This window comes from Heterodontus francisci, chromosome 1 (genome assembly GCF_036365525.1).
Source record: "Heterodontus francisci isolate sHetFra1 chromosome 1, sHetFra1.hap1, whole genome shotgun sequence".
Classification (NCBI taxonomy): Eukaryota; Metazoa; Chordata; class Chondrichthyes; order Heterodontiformes; family Heterodontidae; genus Heterodontus; species Heterodontus francisci.
Window position 1 is genome coordinate 12765180 of NC_090371.1, and position 18785 is coordinate 12783964.

Genomic DNA, 18785 nt, shown 5'->3' on the forward strand with positions numbered 1-18785 from the left:
GCACTGGGTCCCCTGCTTTTTCTGCTTTATATTAACAATTTGGACATAAATGTAGGGAGTATGATCAAGAAGTTTGCAGACGACACAAAGATTGACCGTTTGTTAAATAACAAAGAACAAGAACAAAGAACAGTACAGCACAGGAACAGGCCATTCGGCCCTCCAAGCCTGCGCCAATCATGATGCCCGTCTAAACTAAAACCTTCTGCACTTCCGGGGACCGTATCCCTCTATTCCCATCCTATTCATGTATTTGTCAAGATGTCTCTTAAACGTCTCTATCGTACCTGCTTTCACCACCTCCCCCAGCAGCAAGTTCCAGGCACTCACCACCCTCTGTGTAAAGAACTTGCCTCGCACATCCCCTCTAAACTTTGCCCCTTGCACCTTAAACCTATGTCCCCTAGTAACTGACTCTTCCACCCTGGGAAATAGCTTCTGACTCTCCACTCTGTCCATGCCGCTCATAACTTTGTAAACCTCTATCATGTCACCCCTCCACCTCCGTCGTTCCAGTGAAAACAATCCGAGTTTATCCTCTCCTCATAGCTAATGTGCTCCAGACTGGGCAACATCCTGGTAAACTTCCTCTGTACCCTCTCCAAAGCCTCCACATCCTTCTGGTAGTGTGGCGACCAGAATTGCACGCAATATTCTAAGTGTGGCCTAACTAAGATTCTGTACAGCTGCAGCAGGAGTTGCCAATTTTTATACTCTATGCCCCAACCGATGAAGGCAAGCATGCAGTATGCCTTCTTGACTACCTTATCCACCTGCGTGGCCACTTTCAGTGATCTGCGGACCTGTACGCCCAGATCTCTCTGCCTGTCAATACTCCTAAGGGTTCTGCCATTTACTGTATACTTCCCACCTGTATTAGATCTTCCAAAATGCATTACCTCACATTTGTCCGGATTAAACTCCATCTGCCATTTCTCCGCCCAAGTCTCCAACCGATCTATATTCTGCTGTATCCTCTGACAATCCTCATCACTATCCACAACTCCACCAACCTTTGTGTCGTCCGCAAACTTACTAATCAGACCAGCTACATTTTCCTCTAAATTGTTTATACATACTACAAACAGAAAAGGTCCCAGCACTGATCCCTGCGGAACACCACTAGTCACATCCCTCCATTCAGAAAAGCACCTTTCCAGTGTTACCCTCTGTCTTCTATGACCGAGCCAGTTCTGTATCCATCTTGCCAGCACACCTCTGATCCCATGTGACTTCGCCTTTTGTACCAGTTTGCCATGAGGGACTTTGTCAAAGGCTTTACTGAAGCCCATGTAGACAACATCCACTGCCCTTCCTTCATCAATCATCTTTGTCACTTCCTCAAAAAACTCGATCAAGTTAGTGAGACACAACCTCCCCTTCACAAAACCATGCTGCCTCTCGCTAATAAGTTCATTTGTTTCCAAATGGGAGTAAGTCCTGTCCCGAAGAATCCTCTCCAATAATTTCCCTACCTCTGACGTAAGGCTCACCGGCCTGTAATTTCCTGGATTATCCTTGCTACCCTTCTTAAACAAAGAAACAACATTGGCTATTCTCCAGTCCTCTGGGACCTCACTTGTAACCAATGAGGATGCAAAAATTTCTGCCAAGGCCCCAGCAATTTCCTCCCTTGCCTCCCTCAGTATTCTGGGGTAGATCCCATCAGGCCCTGGGGACCTATCTATCTTAATGTTTTTCAAGACACCCAACACCACCTCCTTTTTGATAACGAGGAGGATAGCTGTAGGCTGCAGCAAGATATTGATGGTCTGAAACAAAAACAAGAAATGCTGGATTCACTCAGCAGGTCTGGCAGCATCTGTGGAAAGAGAAGCAGAGTTAACGTTTCGGGTCAGTGACCCTTCTTCGGAACTGATATTGATGGTCTGGTCAGATGGGCAGAAAAGTGGCAAATGGGATTCAACCTGGAGAAGTGTGAAGTGATGCATTTGGGAAGGTCAAACAAGGTAAAGGAATACATGATTAATGGGAAAATACTGAGAAGTGTATAGGAAGTGAGGGACCTTGGAGTGAATGTCCACAGATCCCTGAAGGTAGCAGGACAGGTCGATAAGGTGGTTAAGAAGGCATATGGAATCTTTTCCTTTATTAGCTGAGGTATAGAATATAAGAGCAGGGAGGTTATGCTGGAACTGTATAATTCATTGGTTAGGCCACAACTTGAGTTCTGTGTGCAGTTCTGGTCACCTCATTACAGAAAGGATGTAATTGCACTAGAGAGGGTACAGAGGAGATTTACAAGGATGTTGTCAGGACTGGAAAAATGCAGCTGTGAGGAAAGATTGGATAGGCTGGGGTTATTTTCCTTGGAACAGAGAAGGCTGAGGGGAGATCTGATTGAAATGTACAAATTTCTGAGGGGCCTGAATAGAGTGGAGGTGAAGGGTCGATTCACCTTAGCAGAGAGGTTAGTGACGAGGGGGCATAGATTTAATGTGATTGGTAGAAAAATTAGAGGGGAGATGAGGAAAATCTTTTTCATCCAGTGGAAGGTGGGGGTCTGGAACTCACTGCCTGAAAGGGTAGTTGAGGCAGAGACTCTCAACTCATTCAAAAGGAGTCTGAATATGCACCTCAAGTGCGGTACTCTGCAGGACTATGCACCAAATGCTGGAAGGTGGGATTAGAATGGGTGGATCGTTTTTTGGCCGGCACAGACATGATGGGCCAAGTGGCCTCTTTCTGTGCCTTAAACTTTCTATGATTCTGTAAGGCTGCCTAATAATCCGTCTGTGTTTAAATACAGGGTAGCTGGGTTTCCCAGGCCTCGGGAAACTTGGCCGATTAAAGGAGGCTAGAGGGGCTGAATCCATAAGCTGAGTGGCTTCTTTACAACATTGCTTGTGAACCAGGAGGAGTAGGATTGCAACTTCCAGGAGGCGACCCCCAGTTACCTGCAACCCCCAGCCCCGCCTCCCCCCCCCCAACCCCTCCCCCCACCAACAGCCCTCCGCCCTGGCCACCAAGTGCTCCACATGACCACCATTCCTCTCCCCGACCAGGATCACACCTCATGACCAGCAACTAATCCTCCACAAATAGACCCTCCCGACCCGACTGCAATCCGGATCACTGCCCACCACCACCCTACCCGCCCCAACCCGTGATCTGGACACCCCTCCTGTGATCTGAGCCACACGCCCCCCACCACCAAATATCTGGACCGCACCCCCCCTCCCCCAACCACAATCCCTCCCTTTCCTCCACTACACCTGCTCGCATAGGCTTCAGCCTATGGCACTGCTAAAAAGTTCTCCAGCCTGTGAATCAGGCTTTCCATGAGCAGATTCAGGAATCACATTCTTCCGGGTTTCGCGACCTCGTAGCAAGCCCCTGCCACCCCATCACGGAACTCACCTCCAAGCTAACATCCAGGCTTTGCTTAACATTTAAGATTAGGTTGGACAGACGGATGAAGTGATGTAGGAACTGGGTGGGTAGGTGGGATTAGAACTGTGGAGGGTAAATGCAAGCAGGGTCCGAACCTGCATGAGGTTAAGGCACGGATAACAGGTAGGGTTGAGGTAGGAATGATTGCTGTTGTGGAGGTGGGGATAGACAACCTTGAGGGTGGAGAGGGTGTGGTTGATTGAAAATTGAATCTCAGCTCAGGACTGAATAGGTCACCAAGAACGAACAAAGAACAGTACAGGAACAGGCCATTCGGCCCTCCAAGCCTGCGCCGATCTTGATGCCTGCCTAAACTAAAACCTTCTGCACTTCCGGGGTCCGTATCCCTCTATTCCCTTCCTATTCATGTATTTGTCAAGATGTCTCTTAAACGTCGCTATTGTACCTGCTTCCACCACCTCCCCCGGCAGCAAGTTCCAGGCACTCACCACTCTCTGTGTAAAAACTTGCCTCGCACATCCCCTTTAAACTTTGCCCCTCGCACCTTAAACCTATGTCCCCTAGTAACTGACTCTTCCACCCTGGAAAAAAGCTTCTGACTATCCACTCTGTCCTTGCCGCTCATAACTTTATAAACCTCTATCATGTCGCCCCGCCACCTCCGTCATTCCAGTGAAAACAATCTGAGTTTTTCCAACCTCTCCTCATAGCTAATGCCCTCCAGACCAGGCAACATCCTGGTAAACCTCCTCTGTACCCTCTCCAAAGGGGGGAGCCAGGAAAGCCGATGTAATCAGGGAGAAGGCTGAGGTTTTGACAAACTTCCCGCAGACAGCAATGAGATAAACTACCACTGAAAGAGGTGTTTGTTGGAGTTAATGGAAAAGATAATCAGATCAGTTGCTGATTCGCCGTTGTATTATGTATAATTTCACCCACATGTTCCAAGCACCTTCAGTTCTGTGGCAAAACAAGGAAAGCTACTAGGGGTAATCAAGGAATGATTTGATCTGAGTCATTACAGCTAAGCATGCAAGCAAGATAGATGAGACTGTGGATGTTTGACACCACAAGCTGAACTTTTTTGATGCTAAGTCCTCATGAGTGGACCTGCCATAGATAATGTTGTTTATTTCTTTAGGAAGATGAGTTTGTGGACTGGTGGAGCAAGTTCTATGCGTCAACGGGTGAGACCGACAAATGTGGAACTTATCTGGACAAAGGTTTTGACACGCTTCAGGTACCATGTGCAATCCGTACTGTCAAGGGTATAATCAGTGTTGACTGCAGTGAGTCACCTTGGTGTCCAGGTGTTGTAGGATCAGGAATTTTGCTGAACCCAGTCAAGAGGCTGCGATTTTATCCAGGCGATGGGGGACTTGACCTCCGGTAAAAGAGCCACATCGCCCCCTACTGTGGAAGGCCTGCCGAATCAAGTGCCAATTAGGCACTTAACTGGACACTGGCGGGCCTACCAGAGGATCAAGGAACCTGCCGATGGAAGCCCTGCCTGCTGAGAGCTGTCGGCCAATCAGAGGCCAGCAGCTCTTTAACTGAGCAGCGCCACCTCGGAGGCGGTGGCTGCTGTCGGGTGGAGCACCCAACTGAGGCCAAGGAGCGACTCTGGACCCAGGCCACAGGTAGGTCAGCGCGGGAGGGGTCTGGCGGGGTGGGAGTCGTGGGGGAGGGCTGTGTTGGGCGTTTGGTAGCAAGGACAGAGGGTGGCTCTCAACGGGCCCCCCCTTCCCGATTCCAGGTCCCGTGTTCAGGCAGTAAGTGCCTTTTAATGAAGGAGCCAGGAAGCAGCTTGCCTGCTTCCCATGTGGCAACAGGCCCGCCACTGCTCGGCTAATTGTGGCGGCAGTGGGATGAGGCCCTTAATTGGGCATTAATTGGTGGCACGACAGGACGCCTCTTCACAGGCCTTCTCTCCTGGACTTAATTTCAGCAGAGATGGAGGTCCCCAAATATGTGCTCTCCCCACCTCCAAACCCGGCGTGGGGAAGAGCATAAAATTCCCCCCAAAGTATTTTTATGATAGCCCTTTACATAAGAACATACGAATTAGGAGCAGGAGTAGGCCACTCGGCCCCTTGAGCCTACTCCGCCATTCAATAAGTTCATGGCTGAACTGATTACTCCACATTTCCACCTAGCCCTGATAACTTTCCACCCCCAGGCTTATCAAGAATCTAACTACCTCTGCCTTAAAAATATTCAAAGACCGCCTTTTGAGGAAGAGAATTCCAAAGACTCACGACCCTCTGAGAGAAAAAATTTCTCCTCATCTCTGTCTTAAATGGGCAACCCCTTATTTTTATGATAGGGAGGCCACTCGCTCCCATCATACGCACATATCCCCACGTAGTCCTCGTATTCAGAGCTGATGCCCGGCCTCCGCTCGCTGGATCTGGAGTGAGTTTGAACCCTTCACCTTCAGACTCAGAGCCAGGGATTGTTACCACTAAAGGCTCACTCCCATAAGAAATTGCTTATTGAGGAAACACCATTCACCAAATGGAACCTGTATCTTCTAACAGATTGTGTACAGTCTGTATTGGCAAGTATATTATGAAATTTTGCTGCAGTTAGTAGCCTTCATCTCCCAGATATTATAGAATCATTAAGAACAAAAGGAGGCCATTCAGCCCCTCAAGCACACTCCACTATTCAATTAAATCATGGCTGATCAGCATTTTAACTCCATTCACCCAACTTTGGTCCATATCTGTTGATACCCTTGTCCAACAAAAATATCTGTTTACCTTAGTCTTCAAAATGTCACTGGTTCCAGCATCCATAGCTTTTGGGGGAATTCCAGATTTCCACTACCCTTGTGTGGAAACCATTAACTCCTCTGTTGCCCACCAACACTTCAAACAAACCCTATTAATTCTTCTATATTCTTCACTAGCTCTTCATTGTATTCCATCAACTGTTCAATGCAATCTGTTAACACTTAATTCACAACAATCCACTTGCTGTGGGATACTTCGCTAACTGTTCCTCATATTGTAATTGGCTCAGTCTTGCCTCACTGACTCTTATACATTTTTCCCTCATTTTTCATTAATCTTGGAAGCTATCCTTACTTCATTATGGTTTTCTGTCATCTTCAAGGAAGGATGATGTTGGTGCGATGTTCCAGGGTGGCAGATATTGAGCTGCATAATTCTACGCTTGTGATCTCGCACCAGCTGAACATTTGAGTGAATAAAATCCTTTCAGTTTATACAGGACAGGGCTCTGAATAAGCAACATGTATCCAATTGAATGTCCCCTGGAATGTGGGAAAGCCGGTAGACTTGAGTTGGTCTCCTGTGTTGGTTAGTGGAAAAAGAATTGAGGTTGTTGGCCTTGTTCTGTGAGACATCCATGATGTATGAACATATGCTGATACTATAGATGTTGCAGTTCTAATCTGTAATGAACTGGGTGTATTAAAAATTGAGGGCCAACTTGGTACATAGTAATTGCTAGACCAAGGCCCATCTAGTTCACCTTCTACCATCTTGGTAGTCACAGGGTACAGTGGAGTTGTTGACTAACCACAGCAATCCGACTCTCTCAATGAGTTTACAACAGACCCTGACATGAGGTGGAGAGCTTTAGGAAACATAGGTCCAAAAGCACACTACATTCACCACACATCATGGGGGGAATTTTATGCAGTCCGCTGCGATGGATTTGGTGGCATGCGGGGTGATATATTTAGGCAGGTATAATTAGGTGGGTGGTGTTTTGTCGGATTCCCGATGACGGGATATTTTAGTGGAATTAAATTGGTGGCAGGTTTGTGGAGTTCCTGGGTCCCCCCAGCGTGGTGGCGGATTGCAGCTTTGCATTCATTTCAATGACATGAATTACCCTACGCATAGTTGGAGTTTAGTCCTACCTGTCAGATTAAGTGAATGGAGAGCGATATTCCCATGCCACGCGGTTCATGCATGTTTCAACGTGGCGTGCAACAGTTGGATTTGTGCAGTTGAGTCTCAGGACCGTGCTCTTCTCTCTTTGACTCAGCCACTAAACTAACGCCAGCATTGGAATGGATGTTTACCTCCAGGCCTGGCTCCAGCAAGGGTGAATCATCTCAGAGAATGGCATCGAGGGCATGGGCAGGAGATACATGGAGGAGCAGGGGAGGGTAGTTGGGGAGGGAAGGGTTGGGCTGATTGGGTGCATGGAGGAACAGAGGATGGTGGAGTGGAGTGTCCAGGTTGTTAAATGGTTGAAGTTAATGGTGAAGATGCATTTTGTCAGCTGTGGGGGTGGTGGGTGGATTAGATCAGTACACTGTGAAGATATTTGGCAAGGGCCTAAAGGAAGGGATGAGTGCTGTCAATGTTGAGGAGCTGTGGGACAAATTGAGGGTACTGGCTAGCAGAGGGAACGGTCACTGTCAATGGGGACAAATGGATTCTGTAGGGGGGAAGGTCAAGACTAATGGGTAGGTATTCGACAGCTTCATATGGAGGGGAACAAGACTCGGCAACAATGGTCAGTTCGGTGTGAGGAAGTTCAAGGGTAAGAGTCGGCATGTCGACAGTGATGGGAGTAGGAATGGCATGAATATATTGATGATTACACTGTGCACGGTAATGGAGGGAGGCTCAATGGGAAGGGTAACGGTAACATTCAGTGGGTTAAGGGTGATGGGTTCAAGCTGGAAGGTTGCAGCTGGAGGTTGGAAGGTGGGGAGACCCGCCCTGAAATGCACGCACATTAGCTTCTGCAACGATAATGGGAATCTGATGGACACTCAAGCATTACAAGCAGAGTAAGACAAGGCAATGGGTGTGTCTTCTACCTGGCTGCAATTTGGAGGCAGTGACTCGAATGTGGGCACCTGCAGTGGAGACACAAACAGTGGCACTTTAAGCATGTGCTTCACATGAGTTCATACAATTTCCTTCAGTTTCCACATAGGGCTGCATCTTTCCACCTTGTGGCTCCTACCTCGCCACCTCTACTCATCCTGCCTCCCTCCTCTCTCACAATCTCTGAAGCCTCCTCCTCAGCCGTGCTCAGCAACCTTATGTCAGGGACACCTCCTCATATAATAAAAGCAAAATACTGCGGATGCTGGAAATCTGCAATAAAAACAAGAAATGCTGGAACCACTCAGCAGGTCTGGCAGCATCTGTGGAAAGAGAAGTAGAGTTAACGTTTCGGGTCATTGACCCTTCTTCGGAACTGCCGAAGGAACACCTCCTCATGTCTTAGCACGCTCATGTTGGTTGTGCCTTCATTTATCCTGCAGCAGACAGTGCAGACTTGATGACATGGCAAATGATGCATCACCACCATTGCATACATGCATCAACATCACTCATTCTGCATTGGCTTTCGCATAACACAGCCAATCACATAAACAATGCCAATCTTCATCATTTAGTGAATGGCACTAAGGCTGCTCACACATTCGAATACATTCTTTGTGCACCCTCTGCCTTAAAGAGATGGTGTCATGGAGGAAATCAGTGGAGCAGTCTCACCAGAACCACTTACTGTCGCTGGTCTCAGCAAGGCATTGATTTGCTTGTGGCATTGCACCCATATTCTAAGAGTTACTCCACGGTTCGAGACCTCCTCTGCTACCTCCATCCAGGCCGCCTTGGTGAGGCAGGAGGGTCTTCGCACTCCATATGCAGGGGAAGAGGACCCCCCGCCTTTCCCTGAGGGCCTGGAGGAGAACCCGCAAGAAGGCATCACTGAACCGTGGGGAGGGACGCTGCCTGCTGGTTGCCATGTCATTCACTTTGGCTGTAGGGAAAATAAATGATATGAAGTTGTTGGTGACTTTACCAAAATAAGGGAGGCAAAAACATTTTGATTTAAGTGAAAGCTTCCATTTAAGTTATTCTGAAGATACTTACACGAAAGGAAGGCTGCTGCTCCTTGCGGCTGAAAGCACAGAATGCTTAATATCTGGCGATCTTGGTGCTTGGGAGAGTGACAACGGGTACCACCAATGAAAGGTTGCCCCCGCTGCATGATCCCACTTATCCCCTGTGCTGCACAGCTCGATTAAATGCAAAATCATGTGGGAAATGTGATGTGCAGTGGGAGTGGAAGTTACGACAACCTGCAGTCCCGCCATCGGAAACACCAGGACACTCAAAAGATTCCACTCCATGTCTCAAATGATTCATATTTTGTATTCCAAAATATTGGTGCCTCTGTCGGTGCTGCACAAATGTTAGATGTTGAGTGGAATTTAATGGGCCCCCTGGAGACGGGCTAGGAGCTGGGGTGTCCCATAGAATCACAATGGAAGGCAGAGGGACAGAGGGCCGTTACCTTCCTGCCGCACTGTAATTCAGTCAAGGGCAGCAAAGGCCGAAGACAGCATTCCCACACAGAGGCCAATTGAGACCCGTAAGTGGCCAATTAATAGCAACTTAAGGGCCTCTTCCCGCTGCTGCTGGAATTAAACCAGCATCGGTGGCTGGGGGGGAGGGGAGGGGGGGAGCCTCCGCCATGTGGGGAGGCTGCCCAGTGAAACCAGGAGGTTCCTTCACCATTCCTTCACTGTCACTGGGTCAAAGTCCTGGAACTCCTTTCCTAACAGCACTGTGGGTGTACCTACCCCAAATGGACTGCAGTGGTTCAAGAAGGCAGCTCACCACCACCTTCTCAAGGGCAATTAGGAATGGGCAATAAATACTGGCCTGGCCAGCGACGCCCACATCCCATGAATGAATAAAAAAAATACCCAGCCCTCAAAGACCATCCTTCACCCCCTCCCACCTCGTCAGGGCCTGCTGGACTTGCCCTGGTGACCCCGCCTCTCTTACCTGGGGTCCGGTGCTCCAGCGCTGGGCCTGGTCCCAGGCCTGGTGTAGTATTGGCAGTGGCACTGCTGATAAGGAGAGAGTAGCTAAAGTAGATGTTGGTTTCTTAGAGGCAGAGACAGGAGAAATCATTATGGGGAATGAGGAAATGGCATTGAACAAATATTTTGTGTCTGTCTTCACAGTAGAAGACACAAGTTCCATACCAGAAATAGGCAGTAACCTAGGGGCTAAAAGTAATGGGAAAATTAAGGAAATTGATATCAGCCGAGAAAAAGTATTGGAGAAACCTGAGGGACTAAAATATGACAAGTCCCCGGGACCAGATAGCCTACATCCTAGGTTCCAAGAGAGATAGTTGTAGACATAGCAGCTATGATTTTCCAGAATTCCTTAGATTCTGGAATGGCCCTGTTAGATTGGAAGTTGGCAAATGTTACACCACTTTTCAAGAAAGGAGGTAGAGAAAAACAGGGAGCTACAGGCCAGTTAGCCTAACATCATTTGTTGAGAAAATGCTGGAAACTATTATTAAAGAAATTTTAACAATGCACTTAGAAAAGCATAGTATGATTAGAACAAGTCAGCACGGTTTTACTAAAGGGAAATCCTTTTTGACAAATTTAATAGAGTTTTTTGAGGATGTAACTAGTAGGGTAGATAAAGGGGAACCAGTAGATGTAGTATACCTGGATTTCCAAAAGGCATTCAATAAGGTGCTACATGAAAGATTAATAGGCAAGATAAGGGCTCATGGTTTTGGGGGTAATATATTACCCCCAATATGGATATAGGATTGGTTAACACACAGGAAGCAGAGAGTGGGCATTAAACGGAGCATTTTCAAGTTGGCAGGCAGTGAATAGTGGGGTACTGCAAGGATCAGTGCTGAGGCCTCAGCTATTTACACTCTATATTGATGACTTGCATGAAGAGACAGAGAGTAATATATCTAAAGTCTGCTGATGATACAAAGCTCGGTGAAAAGGTAAGCTGTGGGGAGGATGTAGGGAGGCTGCAAAGAGATAGAGACAGGTTACGTGAGTGGGCAACAAAATGGCAGATAGAGTATAATGTAGGGAAGTGTGAAGTTGTTCACTTTGGTTGTAATAATAGAAAAGCAGACTATTTTTTAAAAGGTGTGAAACTGGTCAGTGCTGATGTTCAGAGAGACTTGGGGGTACTCACATAAAGAATGCACAAAGTTAACATGCAGGTGCAGCAGGCTATTAGGAAGGCAAATGGCATGTTGGCCTTTATTGCAAGGGGATTGGAGTACAAGAATAAAGAAGTCTCACTAATATTGTACAGGGCTTTGGTGATATCGCACCTGGAATACTCTGTGCAGCTTTGGTCTCCACATTTAAGAAAGGATATACTTGCACTGGAGGCAGTGCAGTGAAGATTTACTAATTTGGTCCCTGGGATGAGGGAGTTCTCCTATGATGAGAGGCTGAGTAAATTGGGCTTATATTCTCTGGAGTTTATAAGAATAAGAAGCAATCTAATTGAGACATACAAGATTCTGAAAGGGCTTGATAGGGTAGAAGCTGAGAGATTATTCCCACTGGTCAGGGAATCTAGAACACGGGGACACAGTCTCAGGATAAGGGGCCAATCATTCAAAACTGAGATGAGGTGAAATTACTTCACTCAAAGGGTTGTGAATCTTTGGAATTCTCTACCCCAGAGTGTTGTGGATGTTCTATCGTTGAATACATTTAAGGCTGGGTTAGATAGATCTTTGATCTTGCAGGGAATCAAGGGATATGGGGAGTGGGCAGGAATGTGGAATTGAAACCCAAGGTCAGCCATGATTGTATTGAATGGCGGAGCAGGCTCGATGGGCCATATGGTCTACTTCTGCTCCTGATTCTTGTGTTCATGTGATACTACTTGAGTTGTCGGCCCTCTGATTGGCTGACAGCTCTGGGAGGTGGGATCCCCATCCTTGAAGGGACAGGGACCCGAGCCCTGGGCAGTTAATTGCCTGAGCTCCGTTGAATTGCACCAGGGGCTCCGAGGAGATTGGGGCCAGGTTCCCCTCACGTTTTCAGCCTGTTGTCGGGGCCCCCGCTGGCTCCACAAAATTCAGCCCATGTGCGGGTCATCCTTGAAAATTGCACAGTTCTATGGCATTCTAACCACCTTAGACACATGTCTTCTGCTGGTCCCAGATAGATGGCCAGAACACCCGAGAGAATGATCCTGCTCTTTTAAAAATAGTGCCATGGGATCTTTTATGTCCACCTGAGTGGGCAGATGAGGCCTTAGTTTAACAAAATCAAAATCATGAGGGGTCTGGACATAATAAATAGGGAGAAGCTATTCCCATCAGTGGAAGTGTCAAGAACCAGAGGAACCTTTTTATGCAGCAAGTGGTTAGGATCTGGAATGCATTGCCTGAGTGGAGGCAGGTTTAAAAGGAAATTAGATAAGCACCTGAACATGGCTACAGGGAAAGTGCAGGAAAGTTGGACGAGGTGTGTTGCTTTTGCACAATCTGCCGAATGGCCTCCCTTCTGTGCTGCAGCCATTCTGCGATTCTATGATCCTACACTGTGGCGGTCCCTCAGTAGGCAGTAAAGGGCTCTCATGGATCTCCGTCGTCTTGTTCCACAGGTCTACAACATTGAGCTGGAGAAGGTCGAGGAGTTTGAGGGGTTAACAGACTTCTGCCGTACCTTCACTCTGCATCGTGGGAAGAGTGAGGATGAAGATGAGGATCCCTCGGTCGTGGGAGAATTCAAGGTAAGAGAACAGGTTCCGCATCACCCAATTCTGACAATATTCTGTCCTGATGGTTGGGTTGTTGGACAATCTGAGATGAAAAGCCAGAAAACTGGCAGGTAGACAATGTCCACATCTCTATCAGGAAGAGGAGAAAGATAAAATAGGACATTTAGTCTAACGTCAGCTGTGTGAGCTCTTCTGAACTCCAATTGAGTGCTTTTGATGTGTAGTCTCTATTGTAATGTAGGAAATGTGGCAGCTAATTTCTGCACAGCAAGATTCCACAAACAAATGGGATTAGAATAGTTAGGTGCTTGATGGCCGGCATAGACACGATGGGCCGAAGGGCCTGTTTCTGTGCTGTATAACTCGATGACTCTATGACTTCAGGCTAAATCTGCCAGCAGTGTATGAACCTGGAAACTTCCAGGATGATATATGGTGCATTAATACACTGGGCAATACTCTCTCCAACCTCATTTACTCTGTTCCTAATGTTTTCAATGTTCCTAATTGAATGCTGTTGATATCTTCAGGGAAGTTTCAAGATCTATGCTCTTCCCGATGACCCCTCTGTGCCCAACCCACCTCGTCAGTTCCATCAACTCCCAGCCAGCGGACTCCAGGAGTGTCTAGTCAGGGTTTACGTTGTCCGAGCTTTTGGACTGCAGCCTAAGGATTCCAATGGAAAGGTCAGTATGTCATCATTCTTGTGGTCTGTTTCAAAAACCTCTTTTTTGCCCATTCGTTGGCTCCTCTTTCTGTTGGACAAGATGTTTGTTGCCTCAGTTTAGTTCCACAGTTGTAATGTAGGAAACCTGGCAGCCAATAGGCTCACAGCAAGCTCCCACAAATAACAATATGAGAATCACCAGATAATCTATTGTTTAGTCTTGGTTGAGGGATAAATAGTTGAGCAAGAAACTGGGTAGAACTTCCCTGCTCTTCTTTGAAATAATGCCCTGAGATCTTTGACTTCCAATGACATGGCAGACACGGCCTTGGTTTATCATCTCACCTAGGAGACAGCGCCTCTGACAGTGCAGCACTCCCTCAGTATTGCATTGGAGCATCAGCTTAGATTTTGTGCTCAAGTCTCTGGAGTGGGACTTGAATCCACTGAGCCGCAGCTGATATTTATAAAGAGCTGAGGCGGGACTGGGGGAAATGTTCATTTATTTTGGATTTGTTAATGGTGCATTTTCTTTCCATGTTTTTGAAGAAAAAATTCAGTCAGGATACCAACTCTCTAATGTAAAAAGAAACAGAAAGTGCTGGAAATATCAGTTCAGACAGCATCTGTGGAGAGAGAAACAGAGTTAACGTTTCAGGTCTGTGACCTTTCATCAGAACTGGCAAAGTTAGAAATATAATAAGTTTTAAGCAAGTGAAGGGGTCAGGGTGGGGAAGAGAACAAAAGAGAAGGTGTGTGATAGGGCAGATGGCTGGAGAGATTAAATAACAAAGATATCATGGGACAAAGGCAAGGGGAGTGCTAATGGTTGTATTGAAAGACAAAGCATTAGTCCACAGAGAGTATTAATGACGGAATAATGAGCAGCTTTGTCCAAAAGCCTACTCCTGCTCCTCATTCATATGTAAATGAAAAACCAAGTTTAAGGCAGGCGCATGGTTAAAAAAATAAAATAAAATAATAAAAAAGGCCAATCATGCTCTGAAATTGTTGAACTCAATCTTGAGTCCGCAAGGCTGTAGAGTGCCTAATTGAAAGATCAGGTGCTGCTCCTTGAGCTTGCGTTGATGTTCACTGGAACACTGGAGCAGGCCAAAGGCAGAAATGTGGGCATGAGAGCAGGGAGGTGAGTTGGAATGGCAAGCAACCGGAAGCTCGGGGTCATGCTTGCGGACTGAGTGGATGTGTTGCTCAAAGCGGTCACCCAATCTGCCAACCCTCCAACATTATCCCGAACATAATTCAATTGAATAGTGGAACAGGACTAGAAAACATCAAAGGTGAAAATGTTCAACTAGAGAAGAGCTAATTTCAGAGATTTAAGAAGGGACCTAGCTCAGGTAGATTAGAAAAGGCGATTTGCAGAGTAAACCAATAACAGAACAATGAAGGGAAGTGTTAGTTCAGGTACAAACTAGTCATATTCCTTTGAAGGAAAAAGGTAAATCACCGAAAGCTAGTGCACCCTGGATGACAAAGGGAATAAAACTTAAAATAAAACAGAAAAAGGAGGCTTCTGACAAATGTCAAAAACAAGATTCAGTTCATAATCAAGATGATTACGGAACATATAGGAGGGAATTGAAAAAGCTCATACAGGAGGCAAAGAGAGGTTGAGAAACAATTCGCAGTAACATTAAGTTGAACTTAAAACATTTCATAAACATGTAAAGTGTAAGAGATTAGCTAGGGAAAATACTGGCTTATTAGTAGAATAGATAATGAAGAACAGTGGATGTGGTGTATTTGGACTTTCAGAAGGCTTTCGATAATGTTCCACATAAGAGATTAGCGTGCAAATTTAAAGCACATGGGATTGGGGGTAAAGTACTGACATGGAAAGAGAACTGGTTGGCAGACAGGAAACAAAGAGTAGGAATAAATGGGTCTTTTTCCGAGTGGCAGGCAGTGACGAGTGGGGTACCCCACGGATCAGTGCTAGGACCCCAGCTATTCACAATATATATTAATGATATAGATGAGGGAATTAAATGTAATATATCCAAGTTTACAGGCAACACAGAGCTGGGTGGGAGTGGGAGCTGTGAGGAGGATACAGAGAAGCTCCAGTGTGATTTGGACAGGTTGAGTGAGTGGGCAAATACACAGCAGATGCAGTATAATGTTGATAAATGTGAGGTTATCCACTTTGGTGGCAAAAACAGAAAGGCAGATTATTATCTGAACGGCAATTGATTGGTAAAGGGGGAGGTGCAGTGAGACCTGGGTGTCCTTGTGCACCAATCGCTGAAAGTAAGCATGCAGGTGCAGCAGGCAGTTAAGAAGGCAAATGGAATGTTGGCCTTCATAGCGAGAGAATTCGAGTACAGGAGCAAGGAGGTCTTGCTGCAATTATACAAGGTCTTGGTGAGACCATATCTGGAGTATTGTGTGCAGTTTATGTCTCCTTATCTGAGAAAGGATGTTCTTGCTATGGAGGGAGTGCAGCGAAGGTTCACCAGACTGATTCCTGGGAAGGCAGGACTGATGTATGAAGAGAGATTGGGTTGATTAGGCTTGTATTCGCTAGAGTTTAAAAGAATGAGAGGGGATCTCATAGAAACCTACAAAAATCTAACAAGACTGGACAGACTAGATGCAGGAAGGATGTTCCCGATAGCAGGGGAGTCCAGGACCAGGGGTCACAGTCTAAGGATAAAGGGTAAGCCATTTAGGACTGAGATGAGGAGAGATTTCTTCACCCAGAGAGTGAACCTGTGGAATTCTCTACCACAGAAAGCAGTTGAGGCCAAATCATTAAATATACTCAAGAAAAAGTTAGATATAGTTCTTAGGGCGAAAGGAATCAAGGGATACGGGGAGAAAGCGGGAACAGGGCACGACTGAGTTTGGATGATCAGCCATGATAGTATTGAATGGCGGTGCAGGCTCGAAGGGCCGAATGGCCTACTCCTGCTCCCATTTTTCTATGTTTCTATGAAAGAGAAATCTTCATATAGAGGCAAGTTAAAATATTAAATGAATACTTTGCATCTATCTTCACAGAGGAAGCAGATGAAGTGAGAGTTAGACTAAAAGAGGAGTGAGAAATTATGGACAGGATGGTAATAGATAGAGAAGATGTACTAAAAAGATTAGCGTTATTTCTTTTTATATTCGTTCCTGGGACGTGGGAGTCACTGAATAGGCAGCATTTATTACCCATCCCTAATTGCCCTTGAGAAGGTGGTGGTGAACTGCCTTCTTGAACCGCTGCAGTCCATGTGGGGTAGGTACACCTACAGTGCTATTAGGAAGGGAGTTCCAGGATTTTGACCCAGTGACAATGAAGGAACGGCAGTCAGGATGGTGTGTGACTTGGAGGGGAACTTGCAGGTGGTGGTGTTCCTATGCATCTGCTGCCCTTGTCCTTCTAGGTGGAAGAAGTTGCGGCTTTGGAAGGTGCTGTCTAAGAAGCCTTGGTGCGTTGCTGCAGTGCATCTTGTAGATGGTACACACTGCTGCCACTGTGTGTCGCTGGTGGAGGGAGTGAATGTTTGTGGATGGGGTGCCAATCAAGCGGGCTGCTTTGTCCTGGATGGTGTCGAGCTTCTTGAATGTTGTTGGAGCTGCACCCATCCAGGCAAGTGGACAGTATTCCATCACACTCTTGACTTGTGCCTTGTGGACAGGCTTTGGGGAGTCAGCTTTGGGGAGCTGGATTCCCAGCCTCTGACCTGCTCTTGTAACCATGGTATTTATATGGCTCCTCCAGTTCAGTTTCTGGTCAATGATAACCCCTAGGATGTTGATAGTGGGGGATTCAGCAATCGTAATGCTATTGAATGTCAAGGGGAGATGGTTAGATTCTCTCTTGTTGGAGATGGTAATCGTCTGGCACTTGTGTGGCGCGAATGTTATTTGCCACTCATCAGCCCAAGCCTGGATATTGTCCTGGTCTTGCTGCATTTCTATACAGACTGCTTCAGTATCTGAGGAATCGCGAATGGTGCTGAACATTGTGAAATCATCAGTGCACATCAACACTTCTGACTTTATGTTGGAAGGAAGGTCAGTGATGAAGCAGCTGAAGATGGTTGGGCCGAGGACACTACCCTGAGGAACTCCTGCAGTGATGTCCTGGAGCTCAATGATTGACCTCCAACATCCACAACCATCTTCCTTTGCACTAGGTACGATTCCAGCCAGCAGAGAGTTTTCCCCCTGATTCCCATTGACCTCAGTTTTGCGAGGGCTCCTTGATGTCACACTCGGTCAAATGCTGCCTTGATGTCAACGGTAGTCACTCTCATCGAACGTCTTGAGTTCAGCTCTTTTGTCCATGTTTGAACCAAGGTTGCAATGAGGTCTGGAGCTGAGTGGCCCTGGCGGAACCCAAACTGAGCGTCACGGAGCAGATTATTGCTTGCAAGTGCTGCTTGATAGCACTGTCGATGACACCTTCCATCACTTTACTAATGACTGAGTGCAGACTAATGGGGCGGTAATTGCCTGGGTTGGATTTGTCCTGCTTTTTGTGTGCAGTACATACCTGGGCAATTTTCCACATTGCGGGTTTGTGGCGCAGTTATTTATGGAGCACAGGTCTTCAGGATCATCCTCCGCCATTTCCGCCACCTCCAGCGTGATGCCACTACCAGTCGCATCTTCCCCTCCCTTCCCCTGTCAGCATTCCGAAGGGATCGTTCCCTCCGCGACACCCTGGTCCACTCCTCCATTACCCCCACCACCTCGTCCCCGTCCCATGGCACCTTCCCCTGCAATCGCAGGAGGTGTAATACCTGCCCATTTACCTCCTCTCTCCTCACTATCCCAGGCCCCAAACACTCCTTTCAGGTGAAGCAGCGATTTACTTGTACTTCTTTCAATGTAGTATACTGTATTCGCTGCTCACAGTGTGGTCTCCTCTACATTGGGGAGACCAAGCGCAGACTGGGTGACCGCTTTGCGGAACATCTCCGCTCAGTCCGCAAGCAGGACCCTGAGCTTCCGGTTGCTTGCCATTTCAACACTCCCCCCTGCTCTCATGCTCACATCCCTGTCCTGGGATTGCTGCAGTGTTCCAGTGAACATCAACGCAAGCTCGAGGAACAGCCTCTCATCTACCGATTAGGCACACTTCAGCCTGCCGGACTGAACATTGAGTTCAATAATTTCAGAGCATGACAGCCCCCCATTTTACTTTCATTTTTAGTGATTTTTTTTTCTTTTCTTTCTTTTTACAT

At 46.9% G+C, this 18785-nt stretch overlaps 1 protein-coding gene across 6 annotated transcripts in view; it reads left to right on the forward strand.

Annotated features, from left to right (window-relative positions):
- The window catches only part of dysf (dysferlin, limb girdle muscular dystrophy 2B (autosomal recessive)), a 361838-nt gene that overhangs the window by 278099 nt on the left and 64954 nt on the right, over positions 1–18785 (forward strand). For all 6 annotated transcript variants that reach the window (XM_068028674.1, XM_068028673.1, XM_068028677.1 and 3 more), the window contains 3 exons: positions 4517–4615; positions 12795–12923; positions 13442–13597. In XM_068028674.1, coding sequence (XP_067884775.1) covers positions 4517–4615; positions 12795–12923; positions 13442–13597 — 384 coding nt within the window. The remainder of the gene's footprint in view (positions 1–4516; positions 4616–12794; positions 12924–13441; positions 13598–18785) is intronic.